Raw genomic sequence first — 14,371 nt, forward strand, 5'->3', positions numbered from 1 at the left:
TCCAACCTTTATACCACATGGCTAAATGATAGAGAATTTATGTTCTCTTTAATGTGATCTATGAGTGCAAGCAAATGAGAATAAATAGAATTTTCATAGTAAAAAACATGGAAGCTTGGTAGCAGTTGCCAATTAATTTCAAACCACACATCTCTTAACAATGCATTTTAAAGGCTCCCTCTTGATAATGTGGGGGCTGCTTTCCTGTGTGTTTTCTCATGTGACTGGGAGCTCTTTATGAAATGTGCAGTTGTAAGGTGAAAGAGAATTGTAAGCTTCTTTCTCATTCAGTTTGCATCCGGGCAAGACAGAGTGAAAATCCCATTAGAAAAACCAATGTGGTTGCCTTTCCCACGTGATTTCACCATTCACTCATGACCCAAGACAATACGATATCACAACACAATGAAATGGTTTCCATGCAGTTACTGCTAAAAAGTGGAGATGTTACCTTGTTGAACTACTGCTCCCAGAATCTCCAACCAACATAGCCTATGATCATGCTGTCTGTGGGATTCTGGGAGATGTAGTCCACAGGTGTCACATTTCCAATCTCTAGCTGTGGTATAGCTGAGGGTAGCTAACTACATCATTGACACTATGTAGTCTCATAGAAGCTGAAAAGGCCATATTTGTACAGAATAATGTACCAAGGAGACAACCAATTATGAAAAAAAAGATTAAATATACTGAGAATCACAAATATTCAGCTTAACTGTCTGTCTGCCTTTTACCTGAAAGGTTAAAGTTTATAAACTGTGTAATCACCAGAAAACAAAGTTTGTTACAGATAGAAATGTCATGATCACCAGACATTTATCAGTGTGCCAGCTAGCTGGATAATGGCTTCGGTGGTTTCTCCACCTAATCTGTTCTGCTTATTGCACTTCTTCATTATGAATAGAGCAATCTCTAAAGTCTTATCAGTAAACATATGCAAAACAGTCTGGAACTGAAAAAGTATTCCAGAATTTAGGATGAGCCAGCCAATGGCTCCAGTGAAGACCGGCCTTAAATTTCCACTGAATAACTGACGTGCTACACGAGGACAGTGACACAGTTAAGTATAAATAAACATGCCTGAGATTAGACTGTAAAAAAAGATTATTGCCATTTGGGCATGAGTCACATTCATCCCGTGTCCTTTTAAACACTTAGCTTTCTGAACAACAAATGATAGGAACATAATAGCATTCAGCAGCCATATATGTTGATAAGAAACCAATACTGAAAAAGCAGGAGGAACCTAGACTGTTGCAACGTGCCTACTGCAAACACTGAGATTTTATCACATTCCCATAAATTACGAGAATCAAACCAATCCAGCCTTATTTCTTACCCCTCTTTCCAGAAGCATATCTCGAAAATGGGTAATACGTTCTTCCAAAGGAAGCATAATCTGATGTTCCGAGGCTTTCACATTTTTCTCTTCCACTTTGACATTGTCTAGCTCAGCGCTTTGAGGATCTTCCAGTCTTAAATAATGTAAGAGATATGCAGGATGGGAATATATTTGTAACTCTCAGTTATCTTTACAAGCTCAGCAGCAAGGAGTTCAATAAAAGCAGCACATCTTTTCAACACAGCTGAAAAAGATTGGCTACATTTAAATGTGGTATACAGAGAAGCAGGTTTTTAGACAAAGGTGTAGGATTTTTCTGGAGGCTTCAGGTTCACCCATTGTTCAAGGCATGAAAAGGTGGCTTTTGCCCCTTTCAAAAAAATGTTCCTCCATGTGTTCAAGCAATGCATTGGTAGGGTGGCAATACTGCAGCATCCCTATACCCAGTATTGTCACCACTGGCCTTCATGCATTGAGGCCAAACCCCTGAAAGGAAAGTCTTCATGTATTTGACTGAATGTGTTTCCAATCTCCCATGTCTACAATTCATAGTGATTTGATACTACTTTAACTTTTATGGCTCCTACTAACAAACTTTAGGATTTGTAGGTGTTTTTCTGCTGAAGTTCAATGGTGCTTACTGGGACTTAACACATTATTCCATGCACCATCAAACATCAAACTGCAAATCCTAGGGCTCCATCGGATGGAGCCGTGATTTTAAAACCATATCAAATGGCTATAACTGTGTAGAGTAGCCATACTCTAAGAATCCTGATCCCACAGAGCTAACTATTATATGAGGGATTCTGAGCACATTTAGCCAAATGCAAAGAACATCTCCTTCAGATCCGTAGCTTGAAAGGATAAAAGTTAAGGGTGGTGCTCACAAGAATGAGGATATCAAGGGTGGCACTCATGCCTTGACCCCACTTCATGCATTATTTGAACACATGGAGTTAAACTTATGAAGGAATCTTTTTTCTATCAGAGGTCAGATGATGCTGAAGTTCTATATTTGTTTCACTGGGGCACAGTCCTGACTTGGACATCCAGCATCTATTGACAGAGGCCAGAAACAAGACACAGCCTTTGATTACAGGAAGAAGGTACTTAGCTGATGATAGCAAGTCAGGATCATCTCTCACTTCCAGGGGTATGCAGATTAGGTAGCTTTCTTTGGAGAGTGGTCTTCAGGACTTAAAGTGGAAGTTTCGTCTCAAGTCTACTTTCACAAACTCCAAAAGACTGCCTTGGTCACCTTTCTCCAACATCTGCTCTAATGTCTATTTCTGGCCTCATTCGGTCTTTCTGCAAAGGAAAATTCTTTCCTTGCTCCAATCAGAACAGAATTGGATTGGGCAAATGCTTTGAAGAAAGATAACTCACTTGAACCATATCTTGGCTTGTGGAGAATAGTTTACAGGAAACTATTCTGGGGACTTTCATGAGAAACATCTTAGAACATTTGCCACCTCACTTCAAAGCCACATGAATAAGTTGTTCTTATCTGTAGTTACAAACAGATTCCCCTCTGCCCCCACCCCAAAAGAAACCTGTGCTGCTACCTCTGTTTGTCACTATATTTTCTAGATGCTTAGTCAGGAAAGGATGAAGAGAAGTGGCTAATCCTGGGATAAAAATATTTAGCCTGAAGAAGTGATATAACTATCTAACTTGCTTGTCTTTTTTTTTTTTTATCCCAAGGTATCTGAAACAAAACCCACCATCTCCCAAAATGAAATTAAATAAAATATAATAATCCACTAGGCTCTTTCCTATATGGGTCTGGATCAAACAGGACTAGAGGGATGCTCAGTGAATTGAACTGGATTGCATCTGTAAAGTATTCAAGGGGCCGATTCATTGATTTGAGTTCCTGTTGAAGTCCTTAAAAGGAAGGACAGAATTATGGGGATTGTGGAGTGAAAAATATCTCACTATCCATTTTGTCAAATTAATGATTTAAACATGTCAGTATTCCTACATCAGTTGGGAAAAAAAAAGATTCATAAACACGATTTAATTTTCAGTGACAAAAGCAGTCTGAATATTGAGCCAAATCAATCGCATTTGTAACAGATGAGGCACGTTTAGCTGCTAGATATAAATATATATTTATTCTCAGAGGGTTCTAAACTATATCGTTGGACTGGAAAATGCTAAAATCAGCTTTCAGCTAATAAACTGCTTTATCCAGTGAAGCAATATGTGTTCTAACCTATTATTTTCTTGCCATCAATAAGCATCTTACACATTTTCACTCTTAAATTATACTAGAATGGGCATTACGTGGTATTAGTAGGTCCAAGGGCATAAAATTATCACTCTTCATGTTAGAACAGAGACTTGGATATTATATTAGCTATTTTCATTCTCTCAAATAATAATAATCTGCAATACGATCTATGAAACTTCTCGTCTAATGTCTGGCAATCCCAAAGAGTTGTTTATATATATATATATTCAGTGAGATGAATCAGAATCTCGAATAATAATTCATCAAGAAAGGCAACAGAAAAGAGGCTGTTTTTAGTAGTGTTAATTAAAACTGATTCAACTTATCGGACAGTTTGTGCATTTATACTTGTACTTAAATTAAATGTAGAAATAAAATGAAGTAAGAAAAAGTTACAGATTATGCTGAGAAATGGATAGGAAGGTGGCTGGATTTCAAATTCTGCTGGTGAGAAACAAGTCATGGTCTAAATCCGACGCTGTGCTATAGCACCCATACCTCCCCTATTCCCTGCAGTCTTGGCATTGTCCAAAAATCACCTCCAGATGGTTTCTCAGCTCCCTGGAGCAGGTTTTTTGGGGGTGCACAGAGGCTTCTGTGTGGAGGTGATTTTTCCCCTCTAATTACTCCCTCACAGTTCCAGTGATCAAACAAAAGCAAAGCAAAGCATGCTGCTTATATACCACCCCATAGCACTTAAAGCACTCTTCACAATTCAGTTATGCAGGCTATACATTCCCCACCCCCACCCCCAACTAAGCTGAGTTAACACTCCACCAACCTCAGAAGGATGGAAGGCTGAGTCATCTCTGAGCCAGCTACTTGAGTCTGGGATCAGACTCAGATCATGAGTAGTCTTGATTGCAATACTGCAGTTTAATCAGTGAGCCATGAGGTTCTCTACAAAACAGTTCTGTCAGCTGATGTCCTTCACTATATCTAGGCCCTGGTTGGTTAGTTTGGAAAGCTATATGGAAGACTATACCGGATTTGTTCATCAAAATAGTAAGACAAATCCTAGCTCATTGTCATTAACAAATACAGCTCATGGCTATGAGAATTTTCTTGAGCACAGCAATCGTAAGACTTAGGTAGCTTTCTTTTTAATGTATAAACTTTCAAGAGGCACAGAATTTCAGACACAAAATTAGAGCTGTGCATTAATGGCCTCTTGAAATTTTCTACACTATTTGAGGGTGGATAAATTGGAAGGACAATTTCTTTAAATTTCTCCACTCTCCAGCAGTTTCTTAAATGTGGGGTTCACCATTAAACAGTGGTTGCAGCACAATTTTGATATTTTTTTCATTCCACTGCAGGTACCAACAAAGCTAACTGTTTGGAAACATGGACACAATTTTGCTTCCCAGCAACACCTTCTCTGTATTCGTGAAGGCTTTCACGGCCGGGATCTAATGGTTGTTGTGGGGTTTTCGGGCTCTTTTGCTGTGTTCTGAAGGTTGTTCTTCCTAACGTTTCCCCAGTCTCTGTGGCCGGCATCTTCAGAGGATTATTATGAGTTTACCATAATATCATATGGGGGCAGAGGTGCTGCATTTATTTGTTGTGTCCATCCCATCTTTACTACAGATCTTCATTAACTGGTAGGCTCCCTGGCTGCTCACCCTTCCTGATCTGAAAAAGCCTTGTGGGAGGAGCTACCTTATGGTGTCTTTCCTTGGGCTTTAACTGAAGTGTGAGAAGCTGGGAAGGCTGGTGGTTTTTACAAAGATTGTCAGAAATGAAATACAAGACTTGGATAGACCTCCACTGCTGCCTCACAAATTCCAAGAATCCTTAATCTGACCCAGGAGAATTTCTCTGAAATTTCACCTTTTGGGTGGTGGTGGTGGTGGAAAGAATTTCTATTGCATTGAATGAAAATGGTTGGAATCCTCATGGCACAGCATGCAGAAGCGGACACAAAGGTGCCCTCCCTCTGCCCCCTCACATTCCTTGGCCAAGGCATGGCCAGTCACAATGGGTGTTGCTCCAGTTATTGCTTGCCAAATTTTTTTGTGCTTCCCCATCGGTCCCTCTGCTGGGAGGCCCCAGCCTCTTTGTATTTCTCAGAGATGTACAGTCTTTCTATTCTTCTGCCAGACTGATATGTTGCCTTCCAATCAGTAGCAGAATTTGTGCGGGTATCGTTTCTCTGGCACCTACAGGATTTGTTCAGAGGGCTGGATTTGTTTACAGGACTATGGAAACAGCTCTACTGATAGCATATATTTGTGCTACATAAACTTGAACAAGTAGTTTTGAGAACTTGTTGAAATTCCCTTATTCCAACACAGAAGAAGTCTCTAGAGATCACATTCCTCCAACAAAGGCATTGGGACTCAAGAGATTCACTTACTGAAAATGATCCACACCTGTTTTGGCCTGGAAACTATGCAAAAACATGTGATTTTTTTTAAAAAAACAACAGTGATAGTTCTATATATAGTCATATGTTGCAGACACATTGAAAACAATGAGGATTGAAGTTAGTCAGGATTAGTTTAGATGCCATTAATTTCAGTGGTCAAGTCTGGAACTAGCCTGTTCTCTTTTTCTGCAATTCTGAACCATTTCTTTGGGTTTTATTCATGTACATACAAACACAAACTCTCTCTCTCTCTCTCTCTCTCTCTCACACACACACACACACACACACACACACACACACACACACTTCCCATAGGACAGGAAAAACTAACTATGACACAATAATTTGGAAAAACAGGAAATAGAGAAAAGAATTTGTATTTTCCCCAATATCTAGCCTTTTCCTTTAAGTATCACAGTGACTTACTTATTTCTCTTTGTTTTGGTACAGTTGTCATCATTTATATCCTCAGGATAAGAGCCATCACTTTTATCTGCTAAAAGGGATAACAAACAGTTAGATAAATGACAAAAGTGCTGTAACCAATCAGTTTATATTTAGAATTTAAGTCTCACTTTCTCTGGACGCTATAATATGTTTCATTATACATAAATATTGAGGAAGTGAATGACTGTCATATTAAGTTCTTGAGAGGCGAGATTAGTCTTCCTCAGGTAACTTCCAGATGTGTTGAATCACACTCCTATCACCCCCATATCACGAGACAGTGGGAGATGTGGTTCGACACATACGGACAGTGCCTGATTGGCAAAGCTGTGTTAGAGTTATTAAAAACAAATGCAACAAATGAGTTAGAAAAAAAAAAACCCTAACCTTCACATAGTTTTTGATATGATTTTTAAATAAAGGCCAAAATTCAGATACATAATTACATGAATGTAAGTGAAATGGCATAACTCACATCACCAAACTGCTGCTAATTAATAAGTTCCCAGTGAGATATCTCATTATGCACCCTGGGAACTGCTGCCCAATGAAGAATCTAAGTAGGGACTTATTAAGTAGCACCAATTGGTGACTGTCAGTTACACCATTTCCTTTTGCTAGTGTAACTGTGTAACAGGATGTTGACTGAATGATTTAGCCATTGCTTGATATCTACATAGGAAATAAAGTGAAATATAAGAGTTTTCTTAATTTTATTACTGACAAACTGAAAGATTTGATACCAGTGCTAATTTATCAAAGTACTTTTTTATGCTGGTATTTTCACCCACATGTAGTTGAACTATAAAGCTTCTTTGCCATTAAACTTGACACTCTATAGCAATGAGAAGCATGATCAAGTCAGGTCTTATTGCTTCTCTAATTTATAGGGTCCCCAAAGAAACTATCAATTCCTGTTTTGCCCTGATCATCTCTAACAAATTATTGTAGAATGTGGTTGTTCTTCACAGGAAGAGTGATGTTTACGATCATTATCTATTGCTGCAGTTCTGTAGCACTATATTTTTTCTGCATATACAGAGAGGAAGAAAGACAATGTAACCATACTCTGAATCAAAGTGAACAGGTAATGAATTTTTAGCTCACTTCCATGGGATGTCTGACTATCAGTTTGACTTGTAAAGACAATATGATTTCTGATTTTAAAGTTGCAATCTTATTTGGGAGTAAGTTTCACTGAACCCAAGGGGGTTTTATGTCTGAGTAAACAGGTTATCAGATTTCACTGTCAGTCACTTTTAGTAGGAAATCATCAACCTATTTGTCTTTCATACTAATTTTTTAAAAATGTAAAGTTGATCAATGAAGAGACACCGGGAATCATGGAGTTAATGTAATCAGGTGCACAATATAGCAGACCTTCAAATTAACACCTTTGCCCAAATCATAATACAATATATTATTCTTCAACCTCATCAAACAGCCAGGATTACTTAATGGCCCAAATCTTGATGCTTAGTGTAACAAGTGGCACTTGAGTAGGCTCACTGAATGAATGACAATTTAGGGAGTCAACTCCTCTGTAAGTTCCATTGATTAAAATGGTCCTACTTTTTTCAAAGGAAGCTGCTAAACAAAACTTCATGAAATAAACACCAACACAAAATCAAAGAGAAGAAAATTACCTTCCTACTACCCTAGAACCTCCTTCAATTGTACAACAAACAGCTGAATACTGAGAATAGAAAGAGAAATTGACTGGCCACAATTATATCGACTTTGCCTGACAGGCCTTTGTGAGGAATCAGATATGAATAAAGTATGCAATACTGTAGAACAAAGACAGATTCATTGCAAAGGATGTAGCAAACAGCACATCTGCATATGAAAACATTTACCTAGAGTTCTTGCATAATAATTCGGTACTATTTATATACCCGTGATACTTATTTGTATCACATTGATCTATTGTTTTATGAGGTGGAAGACTGGGATAAGGCATTGTCACAGACCAGCAATGCCTTGTCTCATAAACAGAAGGGAAGTCAGGTAAAAGAGTAAACCCATTCTATTTATATGAGCTTTTCTGCAGCCACAAGGTGGAAGTTTATATTTCTCTGGCTGTTCTCCCATCCCCCAAACTCCGTGATCTTGTCATCTACTTTAGGCAGTGTGGGTGGCAATGACAGGAGGGAGAGAGGGAGGCAAAGACGGGCCAAAAATTTCAAATATCCCCCTCTGGTCTGATCTTCTTCTTCTTGCTTTTATATTCTTGCTCTTCCTGACGTCAACCAGACAGGAAGACAGTTTCTTTCTCACCCAGAGATCCTAACTCTAAAGTATACTGTGTGTAATAAGTTTGAAATAAACAGTTGCTTTTTCTGTGAGCCAAAATCTCTTTCTGCTAGTGGAAATGCCATTGTGTTGGCAGAATCTTCTTCCGCTTGTCTAATCTCAGAAAAGGGGAATCTGCCAGCAGATCTACTTTGTTGGTTAAAATCTGCCAGCAGAAGAGCCTAAAAAGAGATGGCAGAATGAGGAAGGAGCTATGATATATCAGTTCCAAACCTTCTCAAACTCAAGAGCCCAGTCACTGTGGCAGCACAATCAAGCTAAATAATTCCCAAAATCCCTAGGCTGTGAGAGTTCATGTTCAACATAGCTTCAGCTAACTGATTATCAGCACAGCTGGCTCTCTCCCATACTGTCTAGTTAGGATTGCACTTTGACAGTGCAAAATGGGCAAGATCACTCTACTGGCAGATCTCTGAGATTAGCCAATAGAAGAGGCTTCTACCTATTCCTAATACCCTACAGCTGGCATATCTTTGACAAAGGATTATACTGACTATTTCTGTTTCCTGAACTAAACTTAGATTTTTCCTCTTTTTTTTTGGTCCTTGGTTTAGTTTTTATAAGATTCCACTTTTTCAGTCACTTTTTACAAACCTTTGCTAAAATTTTTACCACCCCACTTCTAACTATAATTTATCTAGCTTTTCTAGCCTTACTCAGTGTTTGACTTTTAGTTTATTAATCTTTCTGATCAAATCGACTAGCCCCTAAATAAGACAAACTAAAATAAACCCTAAATACCATAAGGCCAAATTAAAGGGCCCAAGTGGAGCATAGTTCTTTTCCTTCACCCTTCCCCCATTCCTCAAAAAGGTTATTAGTTCCATCCAAGACAAGGAATTTAGACATTTCTTTTCTGTGAAGGTCGTCCTTTCCAGGAAAGGCAGCACATTATGATCCTGCTGAATGTCTGTAGGAGTATATCTGGAGACTTTGTGGCTTTCTTGGATTATATGTAAGAGGAAAAATATCAGAGAAAATGAATTTCTGACAATCTTTTCCTAGAGATATTGGACCAATGCAGATGTTTAATCTCTGTTCAGTAGAGATACTGCGCCCCCTTCTGGTTGCTCCAGCATGTAAGGAGAAGCAACCATGTACTGTTTCTTCCTGAAGTGTCTGACATGCCATTCAAACCTCAGAATTTATAGCTCTAGCAACCCTAAAGGACATTAAATGATACCCATGTACATATGTACAGGACAACAACTGCATAGTTATTTTCTCATTTTAATTAGGAAACTTTCTACATATGCGTCAGACTGGCTCGGCTCTACGACAATTGTGCTATGGTGTTCTGTTCTGTGACCCTAGCCCCTGCTCTTTAATGTCTAAATGTAAGAATTGAGAGAGATCCTTAAGGGGTGTGAGGCAAGGCAATAAGCACTATGTAGGTGACACAGCTTTATTTCTCTTTATCATCAAAGCCAGGTGAGATGATGAGGGATCAGTGCTTGAAGACAGTACTGAACCATACTAGGAGCCTTCTGGGACCCCACACCCCCTACAGCCCCAAACATTTAATTTTGAAAAACAGCTGTAGAGGTGGTACCTTAAATCGATAACACAGAGCCAGTGCAGTGTAGAATGATGGAGTAGGCCTCAGGAGATGGGTGTTTTAGTGGAAAGTTACCGAAGGAGGTGGTGGCACCAGTAACACCACTTCTTAAACATCTCATAAACCTTGAAAAACCTACTTGATGGCACATAGATAAAGATAAAGTTTCCCCTTGACATTTGGTCCAGTCGTGTTCAACTCTAGGGGATGGTGCTCATCCCCGTCTCCAAGCCATAGAACCAGCGTTTGTCTGTAGACAGCTTCTTTGGTCACGTGGTCAGCACAACTAGACACGGAATGCTGTGACCTTCCCACCGTGGTGGTACTTATTTATCTACTCGCAAGTGCATGCTTTCAAACTGCTAGGTTGGCAGGAGCTGGGACAAGTGACAGGAGCTCACTCTGTCTCACGGATTTGATCTTACGGCTGCTGGTCTTCCAACATTGCAGCACAGAGGCTTCTGTGGTTTAACCCGCAGCGCAACCACATTACTCTTGATGGCACATAAGACAACCTTAAGGTTAATGAGATTGCATGGATGGATGGATCATTGGTCTTGGAATTAAGAGCACAACCTGCTCTAGATGGGTTGCACTCCCTGAGAAAGACAAGGTGTGCCCTCTGTGAACTCTTGTTTGACTGTCTGATAGTGTCCTCAGCAGCCTTTGCCCTACCTTGGCTGTTCCACCAGATATCCTGCTCTTATACAGAAGGGGTGGGCAGAGATTGGCACATAAGATTTACACAGATCTAAGGAGTCCAAATGTGGCCCTGCAATGCTTCTTGGACCCCACACCCCCTACAGCCCCAAACATTCAATTTTGAAAAACAGCAGAAAAATTCTCCTTGTGCCCAACTGAGGGAATATGAGATACACATCCTGTAAAACAAATTAAGGCTTTAGTAGCACTTTGTCATCAGGCTAGGGTGTCTTTATGTCCTGAGCATTTGAAATTGGTCACCGATGTGGACTGATCAACTGACTGTTTCATTTATTACAATTTTATTTTTTTTATAGGTTTTACTGTTGCAGTGACTATCATTCTTTCTTTTTTTTAAGGAATTGGGTAATTTAAAAATGAAATGAATAAATTAAAAGCTGTCTTCCTACTAATTCTGGCCTTCCAAAATTGCTCCACCTTGAATCCCATTGCTCTGCGTATGAAGCACTAAGCCTTTGTTTCACAACAAAACAACTTTCTCATACAATTTGAAGCTTATTGTGTTTGACAAGATTCAGGCTTAGCCCCTGATCCCCCATATTAAATCACAGTGCTTTGTTTTTGTCTGTCCCCCCTCCAGCCTGAATATCATGTCCAAACTGCCTACATCACCAAAACCCCACCTATAGACATGACCTATCTTTAAAGAACATATCACCACAACTAACTACACAGCAAAAGTCAATTCAGAGATGTCTGGCTTGAAAAAGTAGAAGCCACCTAGTGGCAGAGGGGGAAAAAGCTGTTTTGGGAGCAAAAAGGGGCAGTACAGATTCAAATCAGGTTTTGCATTATGTAGTTATTAAAACATATATAATTCAAAGTCATCTGTTTTATAAGCAGAGCAAATCCTGCTATATTTATGCTACATGCTAAGTCAGGTCAGACCCAAAGGAGATCTTTATCCCATTCTCAGGACCAGCAACTTTAAATAGCACATCTCTGAAAAAACAAACAAACAAACAAACAACAGTCACCTTAAAGATGCCTCCAGATGTTTCCCATCTTCCATTTTCTCTGAAAATTTTCCTTTTCTACCATAGCCCAGACATTGCTGCCAACTTAGACTGCTTTTATTCCTTAGATTCTTGTTGCCATCTGCAACTTATCCCAAATGCATAATGCAAAGCTGATGAGAGGGAAGAGTCAATTTTATGAAGAGGCTTAATCTTCTCCTACTCTCTCCCTCAAAATAGGTCCAAGAACATTTACTTTTTGCCTGAACGTAAACAGCTTCCCCCCTGTCATTTCCTTTCACTAAGCCTGCAATTTAGAGAGCAGTTGATCATTAACAGAAATAGTAGAGAACAGATTTTACCAATACTTTAATTAGGAAGTCACCATTCTGCTGATAAAACATTTACCTCAACAACAACAAAAAATCCTACTCTATAATGAAATATTTCCACACCAGCATCTGAAGTTTACTGCAAGAGGTTAACAAAATATTTCTAGAGTCTTAGTGCCAATGGTACAAACACAATCATATCTCCACAGAAGAGCACTCCTCGTTCCTTCATTTGATGACATGCTCCGTAGGCATCAAGGATACACAAATATCTGCTCAGACTTATCTGACTTAAGTTAGCAGGCATCTGAGACTGAACATCTATAAAACCTTTATCACCCGATAGACCTCTCAGAGCTGACTAATAAGAAAAACACTATGACACACTTAAAAGTTGTTTTCCTCAGTGTGAAGAAAAGATAGCTTGTGTAAGCTCCTGAACAAGGAGCAGATGGAAGGCAAGCAGTTTCAAGCAGATGCCAGTCAAAAGAAAAGGGGGGCCTTGGAACCATCCATTTTCTCAAAGTAAAGAGAGCTAGGAAACACAGTCACTCACAGCGACACAACAAATATACAAAGATCACCCATATATTTTATTCCCTGCTCCAAAACAAGTTATTTTTCATTCCATTATGAAAAGGGTATGACAGGAATATATTTTCAAGTTGCCTGCAAACATTTTTATTAACGCACGAGCTGACTTAGTGCTGTTTTATGCTCTGCCAAGTTACAGTTCTATATTGTAATTTAAAATCATTAAATCCCATGCAATTTGCATAAAAGCAAAATCAATTTAGAAGAATGGAGGAGGTGGAAGACACTAATGCAAAACTTTAGGTGAGGACGATAGGATATAGGAGAACCATCTTCAGAAAACTTCCCTGATCTAAACAAGCTCCATTTTTAAACCCTTATGTTGACTTCTAGAGATTGTAAATGAGAAATTTCCAATGTTGCTTAGCATTGAACGTTGCACTAGAATAGACCCACTGAATCTGTGGGGATCTGGTGAGTCAGCTCCTACATCAGTTCCATTGATTCAGTGGGCCTACTCTAGTTGCAAGTTACTGTGCTAAGCAATAGGATTTCAGCCACTATTCTCCATCTTCTAGCTTTCTAGAGCTTCTCTTCTATGAATCCCATCCAATAAATGGGATCTGCCCAAGAACACTACTGTCAACAAGAACACTCAGTCCCTTTGCAATGAATAGGCCTGTTGTTACAGTCACCAAAGACAGAGGGGAGTTCTCCAACCCCACTCATTCTGTTTCTGCCCTACACGGAAAGCAATAAATCTGAAAAAAAGAGAGAGATCCCTTCCTCTATGTGGAGGTTCTCCATTTGAGATACTGGCATGAAGATTTATGTTTCTCAACTAAAACACCCAGAATGCCAAAGACAGTTGTAGTCCAATTGCTAAAGTTGCCTCTTTAATTGTTAGTGTTGCAATTGACAACACAAATTTGTACACCTCTGTTTGAGAGCCTGATTTTCCAGTGACCTGTCTCATGCAGGCAAACTCATGGAAAGCAGAGGGTCTTCCTCCTCAAGCACATTACTGTTGACATGTGGGAGAGCAACAACACCAGAAACAGAGCGAGCATGTCTCCCTCTTCCTGTAGTGAGTGTAAACAGATAACACCTGAATAGGGGTCTAGGCATATATTTAATAAACATATTTCAGATGGAATGGAAGGTGGAGTGACAAAAATAAACTAGGATTGTGAGGATAATGTTCTAGGCATTTCACCTTTTATACTCCATCAACAAGTGTTGCATCTTTCAGGAGTGTGTGGCGCAGCATGTAACTCTTTTCTCCTTTGTACTGCTAAATTCTCAGGTACAAATTGTTCTGCTGGAGCCCAATCACTCTTTTAATCTGCTAGCAAGGGCCATTTCTCAACAGCTGCCACCTGCCTGTCTTTAAATCTATCTGGGAGATAGGCAGCCTAGGAGACAAATGAAGAGGGTGCCCCCCCCCGTGCACCTAAGAAGAACACAGAACAATCTCAGATAGGCTTTTAAAAAGCATGTGTTCAATACTGATACCAAATTGGACAGTAAAATGTAACACTCTTTCATGGTCT

General features: G+C 39.4%; 1 protein-coding gene across 1 annotated transcript in view; it reads right to left on the minus strand.

Moving 5' to 3' along the window:
• TCERG1L (transcription elongation regulator 1 like) overlaps window positions 1–14,371 on the minus strand; it is a 239,728-nt gene that overhangs the window by 14,315 nt on the left and 211,042 nt on the right. Inside the window, exons 10-11 of the mRNA XM_078390259.1 lie at window positions 6,379–6,448; window positions 1,340–1,475 (exon numbers count right to left, since the gene is read on the minus strand). Coding sequence (XP_078246385.1) covers window positions 1,340–1,475; window positions 6,379–6,448 — 206 coding nt within the window. The remainder of the gene's footprint in view (window positions 1–1,339; window positions 1,476–6,378; window positions 6,449–14,371) is intronic.

The sequence above is a fragment of the Pogona vitticeps genome, chromosome 3 (genome assembly GCF_051106095.1).
Source record: "Pogona vitticeps strain Pit_001003342236 chromosome 3, PviZW2.1, whole genome shotgun sequence".
NCBI classification, from domain to species: Eukaryota; Metazoa; Chordata; class Lepidosauria; order Squamata; family Agamidae; genus Pogona; species Pogona vitticeps.